The sequence below is a fragment of the Mustelus asterias genome, unplaced genomic scaffold (assembly GCF_964213995.1).
Source record: "Mustelus asterias unplaced genomic scaffold, sMusAst1.hap1.1 HAP1_SCAFFOLD_3198, whole genome shotgun sequence".
In the NCBI taxonomy this organism is placed as follows: Eukaryota; Metazoa; Chordata; class Chondrichthyes; order Carcharhiniformes; family Triakidae; genus Mustelus; species Mustelus asterias.
The window spans coordinates 1-15000 of NW_027593143.1; the positions used below are offsets into that span (position 1 = coordinate 1).

Consider the following 15000-nt stretch of genomic DNA (forward strand, 5'->3'; position numbering starts at 1 on the left):
TGACAGAGAGGGGGGCGGGGGAGGCCCTGGCAGAGGGGGAGGGCCTGGCAGAGAGGGGGCGGGGGGGGGGGGGTCCGGGTCCCTGGCAGAGTGGGGGGGGGGTGCTTGGCAGAGGGGGAGCGGCCCCGGCAGAAGAGGGGGGGGGGGGGGAGCCCTGGCAGAGAGGGCGGGGGAGGCCCTGACAGAGAGAGGGGGGGGGCGGCCCTGACAGAGAGGGGGCGGGGGAGGCCCTGGCAGAGGGGGAGGGCCTGGCAGAGAGGGCGGGGGGGGGGGGGGGGGGTGGTTGGGGGGGGTGCGGCGGCAGAAGGGGGGGGGGGGGACCCGGCAGGTAGGGCCTGGTTGCTGCATGAACTCAGTTGGACAATGCCCTCAATTCCAGGCTGCGGAGAACGTGCGTCTTTTCCTGGAGAACCGATTGGACCAACAGTTGCTGGTGGATGCTTTTCCTCTCCAATCAATGTCGGTAAGTTGAGCAGTGCCATCGCCCAACCCCCCACCCTGCCCCATCCCGACCCTGCCCCCCCGTCTTCCTCCCAACCCTGCCCCCCCGTCCCTTCCTAACCCTGCCCCCCGTCTCCTCCCAACCCTGCCCCCCCGTCTCCTCGCCACCCTGCCCCCCCATCCCTTCCCAACCCTGCCCCCCCCGTCTCCTCCCAACCCTGCCCCCCCGTCTCCTCCCAACCCTGCCCCCCCGTCTCCTCCCAACCCTGCCCCCCCGTCTCCTCCCAACCCTGCCCCCCCGTCTCCTCCCAACCCTGCCCCCCCGTCTCCTCCCAACCCTGCCCCCCCGTCTCCTCCCAACACTGCCCCCCCGTCTCCTCCCAACCCTGCCCCCCCGTCTCCTCCCAACCCTGCCCCCCCGTCTCCTCCCAACCCTGCCCCCCCATCCCTTCCCAACCCTGCCCCCCCCCGTCTCCTCCCAACCCTGCCCCCCCGTCTCCTCCCAACCCTGCCCCCCCGTCTCCTCCCAACCCTGCCCCCCCCGTCTCCTCCCAACCCTGCCCCCCCGTCTCCTCCCAACCCTGCCCCCCCGTCTCCTCCCAACCCTGCCCCCCCGTCTCCTCCCAACCCTGCCCCCCCGTCTCCTCCCAACCCTGCCCCCCCGTCTCCTCCCAACCCTGCCCCCCCGTCTCCTCCCAACCCTGCCCCCCCGTCTCCTCCCAACCCTGCCCCCCCGTCTCCTCCCAACCCCCCCCCGTCTCCTCCCAACCCTGCCCCCCGTCTCCTCCCAACCCTGCCCCCCCGTCCCTTCCTAACCCTGCCCCCCCGTCTCCTCCCAACCCTGCCCCCCCCGTCTCCTCCCAACCCTGCCCCCCGTCTCCTCCCAACCCTGCCCCCCGTCTCCTCCCAACCCTGCCCCCCGTCTCCTCCCAATCCTGCCCCCCCGTCTCCTCCCAACCCTGCCCCCCTCTCTCCTCCCAAACCCCCCCCCCCCCCCCGTCTCCTCCCAACCCTGCCCTCCGTCTCCTCCCAACCCTGCCCCCCGTCTCCTCCCAACCCTGCCCCCCCCGTCTCCTCCCAACCCTGCCCCCCCCGTCTCCTCCCAACCCTCCCCCCCCCCCGTCTCCTCCCAACCCTGCCCCCCCCCCGTCTCCTCCCAACCCTCCCCCCCCCCCCCCCGTCTCCTCCCAACCCTCCCCCCCCCCCCCCGTCTCCTACCAACCCTGCCCCCCCCGTCTCCTCCCAACCCTGCCCCCCCCCTCTCCTCCCAGCCCTGCCCCCCCGTCTCCTCCCAACCGCCCCCCCCCGTCTCCTCCCAACCCTGCCCCCCCTCCCCTCCCAACCCTGCCCCCCCCCGTCTCCTCCCAACCCTGCCCCCCTGTCCCCTACCAACCCTGCTCCCCCCCGTCTCCTCCCAACCCTGCCCCCCCTCCCCTCCCAACCCTGCCCCCCCCGTCTCCTCCCAACCCTGCCCCCCCGTCTCCTCCCAACCCCGCCCCCCCGTCTCCTCCCAACCCTGCCCCCCGTCTCCTCCCAACCCTGCCCCCCCGTCTCCTCCCAACCCTGCCCCCCCGTCTCCTCCCAACCCCCCCCCGTCTCCTCCCAACCCTGCCCCCCGTCTCCTCCCAACCCTGCCCCCCCGTCCCTTCCTAACCCTGCCCCCCCCGTCTCCTCCCAACCCTGCCCCCCCCCGTCTCCTCCCAACCCTGCCCCCCCCCCGTCTCCTCCCAACCCTGCCCCCCCCCGTCTCCTCCCAACCCTGCCCCCCCCCTCTCCTCCCAACCCTGCCCCCCCGTCTCCTCCCAACCCCCCCCCCCGTCTCCTCCCAACCCTGCCCCCCCCCCGTCTCCTCCCAACCCTGCCCCCCCCCTCTCCTCCCAACCCTGCCCCCCCGTCTCCTCCCAACCCCCCCCCCCCCCGTCTCCTCCCAACCCTGCTCCCCCCCGTCTCCTCCCAACCCTGCCCCCCCTCCCCTCCCAACCCTGCCCCCCCCCCCCGTCTCCTCCCAACCCTGCCCCCCCCCCCCGTCTCCTCCCAACCCTGCCCCCCCCGTCTCCTCCCAACCCCGCCCCCCCGTCTCCTCCCAACCCTGCCCCCCGTCTCCTCCCAATCCTGCCCCCCCCCCCCGTCTCCTCCCAACCCTGCCCCCCCCCCCGTCTCCTCCCAACCTCGTCCCCCCGTCTCCTCCCAACCCCCCCCGTCTCCTCCCAACCCTGCCCCCCCCGTCTCCTCCCAACCCTGCCCCCCGTCTCCTCCCAACCCTGCCCCCCCGTCTCCTACCAACCCTGCCCCCCCCATCTCCTCCCAATCCTGCCGCCCCATCTCCTCCCTGACCCCGCCCCCATCTCCTCCCAACCCCACCCCCTGTCTCCTCCCAACCCTGCCCCCCCGGCCCTGACCCCCCGTCTCCTCCCCGGCCCTGACCTCCGTCTCCTCCCCGGCCCTGACCCCCGTCTCCTCCCCGGCCCTGACCCCGTCTCGACTCCCGGCCCTGCTCCCCGGCCCTGACCCCCCGTCTCCTCCCCGGCCCTGACCCCGTCTCGACTCCCGGCCCTGCTCCCCGGCCCTGACCCCCCGTCTCCTCCCCCGCCCTGACCCCCAGCCCCACCCCCATCTCCTCCACGGCCCTGCCCCCATCGCTTCCACGGCCCCGCACCGTCTGCTCCATGACCCCACCCATCTCCTCCACGACCCTGCCCCTTGCCTGCTCACAACCCCGCCTCCCGTGACCCCACCTCCTCCCGCCCCCACCTCCCCAACGACCCTGCCTCCCGCCTCCCCAATGACTCCGCCCCACCTCCCCAACGACCCCGCCTAGCCTCCCCAACAACCCCGCCCCACTTCCCCAATGACCCTGCCCCCCCCAATGGCCCCCCCCCCAATGGCCCCACCCCCAATGACCCCGCTCCCCCTTCTCTCCCCCCGGCTCCCCCACGTCCCCCCCCTCCCTGTCACCGCTCCTCCTCACGCTCTCTTGTTTACAGATCCTGATAAAGATGGTGAATCAAATCTCTGAGAAAAGACCGCAATCGTCCGTAATGCTGCTGAGCGAGCAGGATTCTGGGAAGGTCCTGTGTGCTTGTCAGGTCCCAAAGGTGAGACCAGAGGGCGAAGCCCTCCCAAAACCGAGATCACCGGTGGGAGGGGGGAAAAGGGGAGGGGAGCGAGATTCACCAGGATGTTGTCTGGGCTGGAAGGAATTTAAGTTATAAAGAGAGGTTGAATAGGCTTGGGTTGTTTTCTCTGATGTGCAGTCTTTCTGCAGCAGATTGGGCCCTCACAGTCTGTGCACAAATGGATGTTTTCTCTGGAGCAGGGAAGACTGAGGGGCAACCTGATTGGGGGAGCATGGACAGGGTAGATAGGGAGCAGCTGTTCCCCTTAGTTGAAGGGTCAGTTACAAGGGGACACAAGTTAAAAGTGAGGGGTGGGAGATTTAGTGGGTATTTTGAGGAAAAACCTTTTTACTGAGAGGGTGGTGATAGTCTGGAATGCGTGCCTGGGAGTGGTGAAGGCGGGATGCCTCACATCCTATTAAAAAGTAGCTGGACAAGCACTTGGTGCACCATAACATTCAAGGCTCTGGGCCAAGTGCTGGCAAGTGGGATTAGGTGTGCACGTTAGGACCTTTCATGCGTTGGTGCAGACTTGATAGGCTGAGGGCCTCTTCTGCACTGTAGTATTCTCATTCTATAAGATGCCAAAAAGCTATTCACACAACATGATAATGAACCTTGCTCTTTTGAAGCTTTTAAAGACTGTTTCAAGGATTGCATGAATCGTTCAGCTAAACTATTGGTTGATGGATGTCTTCCTCTCCTCATCATGTGCCCTCTCTCTAGAGCTTAGTGAGCAGTCTTTCTGCAGCAGATTGGGCCCTCACAGTCTGTGCACAAATGGATGGAAATGCTGGAGGCTCTGACATTGTTGCTAAGGGAATGGGAAGCAGCTCGAACCTGGAAGAAATTATAAAATCAGCCACAGAATATGCAAGAAGTAAAATGTAAAAATAGAACCTTCAATTTACAGTGTGTGAAAAGATGTTTGGAACTGCTGGGAGAGGAGTCTGGATCGATTGTTGGGACTGAATATGCTTCTTCTCTGTCCAGTACAATATTGTGCTCTCACCTGTCCGTGAATCCCACTTTTTGGTGAAGGAAGCTTTCAGACATCTGCCAGTATTTGTTGTGTTACTACCATCAGCAATGAGGCAGTCAAATGTTTCCATTCTGATTAATCACACTGATGTTGGTGAAATGGGGGTTCTGACCTTGCATTCTACCATGGCTGTCAGTTTGTGCAGAGAACTCCTGTGGGTTTCTAGATCATTTTTGGTTGTTTAATTGACTGACAGGAGGCAAGCTGTCTGCCTGTGAGGGGAGATGATGGGGCAGGGCTGAGTATATCCAGGAGTTGCTCAAAAGAGCAGTCTAAGTCACCTTCAGTTGCTAAGAGGGTAAGATTCAACACTCAGACCCAAAGTTTCTCAAAAACCAAACCTTCATTTGGTTAAAGCTATAATTGGGCTTTGACTCAAACATTGTTACCTTCAATGATGCTGTTGATTAAATACAGCAATTGCCTGGACTGAAATCACTACCTCTTGTGAAGTAGTTGTTGAAATCAAATCTTTAGCCAGAACTCTCAGGCTCCTGCTTCCACTGCTTAGTACCTCAATAACTCTGGGTGCCATCTTCCATAGGCAAAAGCACTTGTATAAAGCAGTGGGCTGAGCTGAATTATGTTGCCTCCATGGACAGTCTGCTGATTCTCAAGTTTGTATTGGGAGTCAACGCCTCGTGTGAAGAGGCATTAAAAATGTGTTGTATCTAATTCCACTGCTATCTCTTTTGGGGTGAATATACTGAAGCAGCAGACTTAAATAAATCATAGCTTTAAGTTGCTACCATTAACTGATATGGGCTGCAGCATTATTGGTGTCTGTTACTAGATGCACTCAATGTTTCAACATCTGTCCTGTATTCCAGTTTGCCTACATGTATTTGAATATCAGCTGTGGACAATATCTTTTGCACCTTTATTTGATTCCACTCAGTGTGGTGTCTCATGGGATTTTTGTGGATTATTTTTCTTATTCACCTTTGAAAAAGGGCCGATGTGCCTGTATAAATTATGTACGCCAAATTGAAGATTGCTCAAAAGCTTTCTCAAGTGGCTGTTATGTCCTCCATTCTTTCCAAATAAAAGGCACCAACTTGAAGTTGAGAGGTGGAAAGTAAAGTTACGAGTCTTCAGGATACAATTTTATTTGGAAGATATAGAGAGAGGAAGGCAAGAACATCCACACTCTGTTCACTGATCTGGATAACAGATGATGATTAACCTGAAGAGATGGGACAGTGTGGAAGATGCTGATGTCTGTAAATTGTCTTGTAGGAAAGGCTTAGGCTAGATCTCCAGAGATGATAGTGCATAGCTAGAAACCATATAGTTGGCAACAGCTGCAGAGGTCAAGATGGATGAGGAAGGATAACATTGGTTATTCCACTACTATAGCAGGAGCTGATTGGAGATTCAAATATGACATTGTGGGAAAAGTGAGCAGTTAGGCAAAATACTTTACAGACAGAAGGAAGTCAAGTTGTCTGGTCATACCATAATCTCAGTGGTGTTCTCTGGGAGATACTAAACTATGGCAAGAACGAAGTCTTTATTTTCTCTATACTTTAAACAAAGCTAAGCAGATTTTTTTTCCTCTCTAGAGTCTCAGTATTGAGTGATAGCAGACTTAAAAGTCACTATCGTATCAAAGTGCTTAAGCAGTGTCTGAACAAATACATGAATAGGATGGGAATAGAGGGATACATTAATGATTACTGATGTGAAGGTTATGAAAGAATAACATTTTCTGATCTGTAAAGCTTGATACAAACCATTGAACAAATGCAGAAAGTATTGTAAATCTTTATTTCAGCCAAAAAATATAAAAAGTTGTTTCACTTTATTTGTACAATGCATTTTTTCACTAGTGATAACAATCTTGGGTATTGTTGCACAAGCCATTACAATAAAAACAAGCACAAAAAAAATCCTTTATACCACCCAACAATTTCCCCATCAAAAGATACTATTTACAGTCATTGCCTCAAGTCTCGTACATACACTACTGCAATTTTATTCCAAAAAGCTCAGCTACAATGTTTTGACACAAGCTAACAGGATTTCACCTGCAGTTTCCATCAAGCTGGATGTAGCTACATGATGTCACAAACAGGTATGTTTTCCTCGGTAGTGAAGGGGTCTTACTGGATGAAAATCTGATGGGGAATGTCATGGTGTGATCTGTACACATTCTTGTGCATAATAGGAAGAACTTGCTACCTGGCAGTTATTTCAATACAAATGCACAGGACAAACCATGACCAAAACTACAAAGATTGCAGCCTCACCCAACAGCAGTTAAAGCCACCGCCGCTGCCCCCCCCCCCCTCCCCCTCCCCCTTCTATTATTTTAAGGCAGTCAATGCAAACCTCCATTGTGACTTCATGTGTACAAGGCCTTAATAGCACACCTTCCTATCATGCTGATTTGTCACCATTATATTAGTGATAAGCTGGGTTTAGGATCAGGTGTGCTATTACTGTGACATGGGTAGTATGACTGGTAGGTGGCTCAGGCTAAGTCACTGAGATTCCTCCAGAATTACAGGTAGAGGTTTAATGGTTGCACAGTAAATCAGAGGGCAGAAATCTATCTCAACCAGCTTAAGGTTTCAGTGTCACTTTACACAAGGCATAGGGATGAGAGCAGCTGTAAGGGAGGACTGCTTTATTTGCTTTGCAGTTGGGGAGGAAAAAAAAAACAGATTCTTAACGATTCACACCACACTACTAATTGGCTCATTTAGACCATGTAAAATGAAATGGTCCTTCCAGAAATCTGTATAGTGCCACTATAACAGTAAGGATTCACGGGCAGTGCAGTGAATGGATTACATCAAAAAAACATTGAAATCCACCTGAAATACTGAAATTCTTATTAGACCTTTAATACATACAAAAATATTTTGATCAATAAAACCACATTTATAAACAAGAATACACCAAAATTTCCTCTTAAAATTGAAAGTTTGATTTTTTAGGATAACAATTCAGAGTTTATATCAAAAAATAAAATTTGAGAGTATGTCTTGCTGGTGGTCTGGTGACCTAATGGATCAGCTTATGTAGGTTAAGGCTAGGTGACGGATCCAGTGATTTGCTGACTCCAAACAAGAACAGGTTACAACAGGCAGCAATAGATTTCATATTGCTGGATCACAGGCAAAGACTGGATAACTAGCATAAAATGTACAAAATAGCTGTCTGTACCCTAGGCAAATTTCCAGGAGGGGGTCCTACCACATTCTGAATCACTGACATCCTATTCATTATGTTATCCCAAAAAATCAAAGCATCTCTAATTAATTTTGGAAGACTAGGTTTCTAGTTGGTGGACTACAGTCCAGACAGAAAAGCCCAGATTTTAAAATAATTTATGTGAAAACCAATAAAACTACAACCCTTTTCAGAACTAGAAACCTGCACAAAACAATGCTGATGTCAATACAGAGCCTTTCTGTAGTCAGGAAAATCAAGCAATGGGGGCCTCCTTTCTGAAATACAATTGAGTTATTGTCTGTCTTTACTCGACACAATCCCCATCTCACTTCAATGAAACAGGCAATCTAAATGGCTCTTCAGACACCTTCTTCCAGATATAAAACATCAGTCATTTGCATCCTAAAGAGATCCAATCCAAAAATAAAGAAAACTGAAGGTTCAGAGTGGATGGTCCATAATGTTGTGCCATGGATTGGCAGAATATGGGGCACACCTCAATTTCCTAAAGCAAGGACTGAAGCAGCAAAGTCAACCTTCTGGCTGTACCCACTCACTCTTGGAAAAGGAACAGTGAAGCAAGGGAGAAAATAACATTTATCTGCACTGAGTGTTTTCGATGATTGAAGAATTAGCCTCTCTTTAGGGCTTCCAGCACTGAAAAGCTAATGCTGAGGTTAACAAACCACTGGCTCTTTAATAGCACTGAAAATTTTATTTATAAATATTTACAATATCCGTGAGCACATTTTGTCTTCATTTAAAAAAATACTTGACTGCAGTAAGTCATTGTTGAGGATTTATCGCAAGCCTTGCTACGTACATTCCTCATGTTACGTCACTCATATAAAATAGTAACACAACTCAAACCAGATGGGTCCCAGAGAATTCTGGAGAACAGCCAGAATGCAACAAGTCAACAGCAAGGCATTAAAAGAAATCTAGAAGTGGCTAAATTTATTTAGATCTCTGCTCTAAAGGTATTGCACACAATACAAACACTACAACTTCACTGCATCTTGAAAAGTTCAGTAAAAGAAAATATTGTAATACCCAAAATGTAAACCCGACAGTACAAACACAAAATTTTAAACCAGAAATACTGCTTCTTTAAAATAAGGTTTATATTACAGAGCTTTTAAGATTCTACAATTACTCTATAATCCCAGTCTGATTATTTAAAGGGCAGGAGAGATATGAGAAAAGAAAGATTATGAAGAGGTCAAGTACAGTCAGTTAGTTCATGGCTCTTGAATTCCTATTCTGATCTGTACAAAACAAGAGAGTGACTGAATTACAAAGTTTCAAACTAAAGTTACCATCTGAAGTAACTGGCCAAAGTTTCCAAAACAAATAAGAAAAAGTTGATAAATGGCAGTTATTAGGATTAAATGCCATTATAGCATTTGTTTTTAAATAAGTGAGAGGTAATGTATAGTCATTGCCATAATCATGTGCAGTAAGAGATGTAAGTGTAGCACATCATACAGGACCTATCTTTGATTAAAATATAGGGAGAAACAAAGAACGAGAAAATAATGAAGATTCCTTTTTCTTTAAAACAGTTGATATTTAAATGCAAGCGACGCTGTAAAGAAATATCATTGTAGGATTGTGGGTAATGTCTTGAGATGGATAGAAATATGGTTAGCAGAGAGGAAGCAAAGAGATGTAATAACTGGGTCTTTTTCCAATTGGCAGGCAATGACGAGTGAGGTACCACAGGGATTTGTGCCAGGACCCCAACTGTTCACATTATGTATTAATGATCTGGACGAGGGAACAAAATATATTTTCAAATTTGTGGATGATACAAAGTTGCTGTGAGGAGGATGCAGAGATGCTTCAGCGTGATTTGGACAGGCTGAGTAAGTGAGCATATGGATGGCAGATGCAGTATAATGTGGAAAAATGAGAGGTAATCCATTTTAGTAGAAATACAAGGCGGCAAATTATAATTTGAATGTGTGTAAATTGACAGAAGTGGACACCCGGCAAGCCCTTGGAGTCCTCGTGCATCTGTCGCTGAACGTAAGCGCGCAATTACATCAGTGTAGGAGGCAAATGGCAGGCTGGCCTTCATAGCGAGAGGTTTTGAGGATAGGGATAGGGATATTTTACTGCAATTGTATAAGGCGTTGGTGAGGCCACACCTGGAGTATTGTGTGCAGTTTGGTGTCCTGATCGGAGGAAGGATGCTCTTACAGCAGAGTGCAGCGAAGTGCACCAGGCTGATTCCTGCGATGGCAGGTCTGTCAAATGAGGAGAGACTTACTCGTTTGGGATTATGTTCACTGGAGTTAAGAGTGAGGGGGGATCTCATAGAAACTTATAAAACTGTTACAGGATTAGACAGGGTAGATTCAGAAAAAATGTTCCCAATAGTGGGAGTGTCCAGAACTCAGGGTCATAGTTTGAGGATACAAGTTTAGAACTGAGGTGAGGAGAAATTTCTTCACCAGAGTGGTGAGGAATTTACTACCACAGAAAGTGATTGTGGCCAAAATGTTGTGTGATTTCAACAAGAAAGTAGATATGGCTCTTGGGCCTAAACAGCTTAAGGGATATGGGGGGGGGGGGGGGGGGGGGGGAAGGAGGGATTGGGATATTGAATTTGATGATCAGCCATGATCAAAATGTATGGTGGAGTAGGCTTGAAGGGCCGAATGGCCTACTCCTATTTTTCATGTATGTTTTTATGACCATCTTAAAAGCATAGGTCATGATAAACACAAGTTTCACAATACAATCCGCTCCAATTTCAAGAATACCTGAGATAAGTGAATTCTTCTGTGAAGTGACTAATATACAAATCACTAAATGATTAACCATGTTGATAGCTCACATTCTTTGCAGGAGTCAAACAGTAACACCAGTACAAAATAGCTTATCCCTCAGACTCTCCTGTCCCATTTATTTTAAAAGCACAAACTGCACTACAGGGGATGATTACCCATATGTTTCAAATTGGCAATAAAACTGTTTTAAATGGATCTGCCTGGACTTTATACCCAAAGGAATATTACCTCCTTTGAACTGGTTAATCTTAAACTGTGAATGAAATTATTTCTTTTTTAAAAGGTAGGGACAGGGTACAAAGAGAAAAATTATACTTTTTTAAAAAAAAACAGCAAGCCCCATGATTATTGCCTTAATACAACAATCTTCATCTCGTATTTTCTTCAAAACACAAGTGACAATAACTTGCACAGGCTGTGAGATCAAATGGGTGGAGTAGACTTGCTCAGTAGATGTAGGGAAAGATTCGGTAGCGGACCTGCTGGCAGTACTTGTTCCAAGCTACACCGTACTTCTTCCTGCACTGATGCTCGTCCCTAGCCTCACGGTGAATGAGCAGACAAGTGAAGTATATTATGTAGAAATACGGAATGATGTGATTGAATCCTGCAGAAAGAGCAAGAAAGGACAGTTTTTTAAAACAAGAGTTTTACAAAAATTAGGGGAGGTGATGGCCTAGTGGTATTACTACTAGACTATTAATCCAGAAACTCAGCTAATGTTCTGAGACCATGGGTTTGAATCCCACCCCGTCAGATGGTGGAATTTGAATTCAATAATAATATCTGGAATTAAGAATCTACTGATGACCAAACCATTGTCGAAAAAACCTATCTGGTTTATGAATGTCCTTTAGGGAAGGAAATCTGTCATCCTGACCTGGTCTGGCCTACATGTGACTCCAGAGCCACAGCAATGTGGTTGACTCTCAACTGCCCTCTGAATCACATGGGGGAGTGAGGACAAGCCAATAGAGTACGGTAACAATATGATAATCATTATTCATTACCAGGAGAGGCAGGCAGGTAGCGCAGGAGTCTCCTGTAGCTATTCCCCTTTCAAACAGGTATGCCATTTTGGATACTGTTGAGGGGGATAGCCTGTTGGGGAGATACCAGCAGCAGCCAGACCTGTGGCACCACAGCTGGTCCTGCTGTGGAGCAGGGTCGGGCAAAGAGCAAGCGAGCAGTAGTAATAGGGGACTCGCTAGTTAGAGGCACAGACAGGCGTTTCTGTGGCCGCGATCGAGACTCCAGGATGGTGTGTTTCCTCCCTAGTGCCAGGGTCAAGGATGTCTCTGAGCAATTGCAGGACATTCTTAAGGGGGAGGATGAGCAGCCAGAGGTCGTTGTACACATTGATACCAACGACATAGGTAGGAAAAGGGATGAGGTCCTGAAGTGTGAATGTAGAGAGTTGGGCAGAAGGCTAAAGTGCAGGACCTCGAAGGTAGTAATTTCTGGATTACTACCAGTTCTACGTGCTAGTGAGAGTGGGAATAAGAAGATTAGGCAGATGAATGCGTGGCTTGAGAACTGATGCAGGGGGCAGGGATTTAGATTTTTGGATCACTGGGATCTTTCCTGGGGAAGGGATGACCTGTTCAAAAGGGACAGGTTACACCTGAACTGGAGGGGCACTAATATCCTGGCAGGGAGATTTGCTAGAGCCACTTGGGAGGGTTTAAACTAGTTTGGCAGGGGAGTGGGACCCGAAGTAGTAGGGAGACAGAAGAGGGGGTTGAGGAGGGCACAGAAGTTAAAGAGAGCACATTAAGTAGTAAAGGCAGTGTCAGTAATCCTAGTACTAGACAGGTAAGGCAAAAGCAGAACAAAGAGCAAGGGGAGTCCAGATTAAACTGCATTTATTTCAATGCAAGAGGCCTGACGGGCAAGGCAGATGAACTCAGGGCATGGATGGGTATGTGGGACTGGGATATTATTACTGAAACATGGCTAAGGGAGGGACAGGACTGGCAGCTCAATGTTGCAGGGTACAGATGCTATAGGAAAGATAGAACAGGAAGCAAGAGAGGAGGGGGAGTTACACTTTTGATTAGGAAAAACATCACGGCCGTACTGAGAGGGGATATATCCGAGGGTTCAGCCACTGAGTCTATATGGGTAGAACTGAGAAATAAGAAGGGGACAATCACTTTGATAGGGTTGTACTATAGGCCCCCAAATAGTCAGCGGGAAATTGAGGAGCAAATATGTAAGGAGATTACAGATAGCTCCAAGAAAAATACGGTGGTAATAGTAGGGGATTTTAACTTTCCCATCATTGACTGAGGCAGCCATAGTATTAGAGGGTTGGATGGAGAGAAATTTGTTGAGTGTATTCAGGAGGAATTTCTCATTCAGTATGTGGATGGCCTGACTAGAGAGGGGGCAAAACTTGACCTCCTCTTGGGAAATAAGGAAGGGCAGGTGACAGAAGTGTTAGTGAGGGATCACTTTGGGACCAGTGACCATAATTCTGCTGTGTACAGTTCTGGTCACCCTATTATAGAAAGGATATATTAAACTAGAAAGAGTGCAGAAAAGATTTCCTAGAATGCTATCAGGACTTGATGGTTTGAGTTATAAGGAGAGGCTGGATAGACTGGGACTTTTTTCTCTGGAGCGTAGGAGGCTGAGGGGTGATCTTATAGAGGTCTATAAAATAATGAGGGGTATAGATCAGCTAGATAGTCAATATCTTTTCCCAAAGGTAGGGGAGTCTAAAAATAGAGGGCATAGGTTTAAGGTGAGAGGGGAGAGATACAAAAGGGTCCAGACGGGCAATTTTTTCACACAGGGTGGTGAGTGTCTGGAACGAGCTGCCAGAGGTAGTAGTAGAGACTGGTACAATTGTCTTTTAAAAAGCATTTAGACAGTTACATGGATAAGATGGGTATAGAGGGATATGGGCCAAATGCGGGCAATTGGGACTAGTTTAGGGGTTTAAATAAAAAGGGCGGCATGGACAAGTTGGGCCGAAGGGCCTGTTTCCATGCTGTAAATCTCTATAATTCTATAAATGGTCTAGCAAGCCACTCAGTTCAAGGGTAACTAGGGATGGACAATAAATGCTGGTCAGCCAGTGATGCCCACTTTGCATGAATGAATAAAACAAAGGATGTTACTGCTTCAGCAGACAAAAGTTCCCCATCACACTTGATAAATGAGTAACTTTATAATAGTAATGAAGTGATTTAGATGTCAATCATATTCCATCTAAAAAGTCCAAACCTTTCAATTTTGAAGATTCTTGGCATAATTTTACTGTGTGCACTGAACTCATCTAGAGCAATTAAAATCGCTGTATGACTTTAAATGAATAACCAACAACTGCAATGATCAGAGGTTTCCCTAGCCCCCCGCCCCCCTAAACGATGACAGGATTTAGACATCACTGCAGTTTAGCAGCTGCTGTCAACCTACTCTCCATTTTCCAAAGTTCCAGTTTGAATTATGCTGAGTCAATTTTTTATTCTTTCATGGGATCTGGGCATTGCAGCCAGCATTTATTGCCCATCTTTAATTGCCCTTGAGAAGGTGGTGGTGAACTGTCTTATAGAACTGCTGCAGTCCCTGCACTGTAGGTACACCCACAATGCTGTTAGGGAGAGTGTTTCAGGACTTCGACCCAACAGCAGTTATAGATCATCCATTCACAAATGCCCAGATATAAAGTGACAAGATTGAAATTATTGCAAATCATAATCTTCCTTTTGAAGCCCTTTATGTAAAGGCTAACTGGGAACAGCAGCTAACTCCATCTTGTACAAAGCAACAATGCAGTATAGCAGGCACTGTCAGTCAGATCTCCATTTTCAAATTGTCAGGAGTCTGGGTCACAGAATCACAGTAACCCTACAGTACAGAAAGAGGCCATTCGGCCCATCGAGTCTGCACCCGACCACAATCCCACCCAGGCCCTACCCCCAAATCCCTACATATTTACCCACTAATTCCTCTAACCTACACATCTCCGGACACTAAGGGCAATTTTTAGCATGGCCAATCAACCTAACCCGCTCATCTTTGGACTGTGGGAGGAAACCGGAGCACCCGGAGGAAACCCACGCAGACACGAGGAGAATGTGCAAACTCCACACAGACAGTGACCCAAGCCGGGAATCGAACCCAGGTCCCTGGAGCTGTGAAGCAGCAGTGCTAACCACTGTGCTACCGTGCAACCCATAATAAGGGTTTTGTCACCCTGTACCATCTAAGTAGAAATGGTGACCTCATGTAACCCCCCCCCTTCCTTTCTTTCTCTTCCCATTCTCCATTGGGAATTTTAACCATTTGTCCACAGAGCACCAGTTGACAGCAAGACTGATTTGCACTGCCCCTCTGGAATCAGGATTCTCTTCTACTGAATAATCTTCTGGATAAAGATCCTCCAATGTGATCTCCTTGTCAAATGAAT

The 15000-nt window shown here is 49.3% G+C and overlaps 2 protein-coding genes across 2 annotated transcripts in view; one reads left to right on the forward strand and one right to left on the reverse strand.

Moving 5' to 3' along the window:
* Positions 1 to 346: 346 nt before the first annotated feature.
* On the forward strand, positions 347 to 5470 carry LOC144490356 (alanine--tRNA ligase, mitochondrial-like). Its single transcript, XM_078208117.1, has 3 exons — positions 347 to 463; positions 3426 to 3536; positions 4284 to 5470. Exons 1-3 carry the CDS (start codon positions 347 to 349, stop codon positions 4446 to 4448), a joined length of 393 nt encoding a protein of 130 aa, XP_078064243.1. The 3' UTR covers positions 4449 to 5470.
* Positions 5471 to 8726: 3256 nt separating this feature from the next.
* The window catches only part of LOC144490357 (delta(14)-sterol reductase LBR-like), a gene marked incomplete at its 5' end in the record, with an annotated part of 24272 nt that continues 17998 nt past the window's right edge, over positions 8727 to 15000 (reverse strand). The window contains one exon of the mRNA XM_078208118.1: positions 8727 to 11187. Coding sequence (XP_078064244.1) covers positions 11027 to 11187 — 161 coding nt within the window. The remainder of the gene's footprint in view (positions 11188 to 15000) is intronic.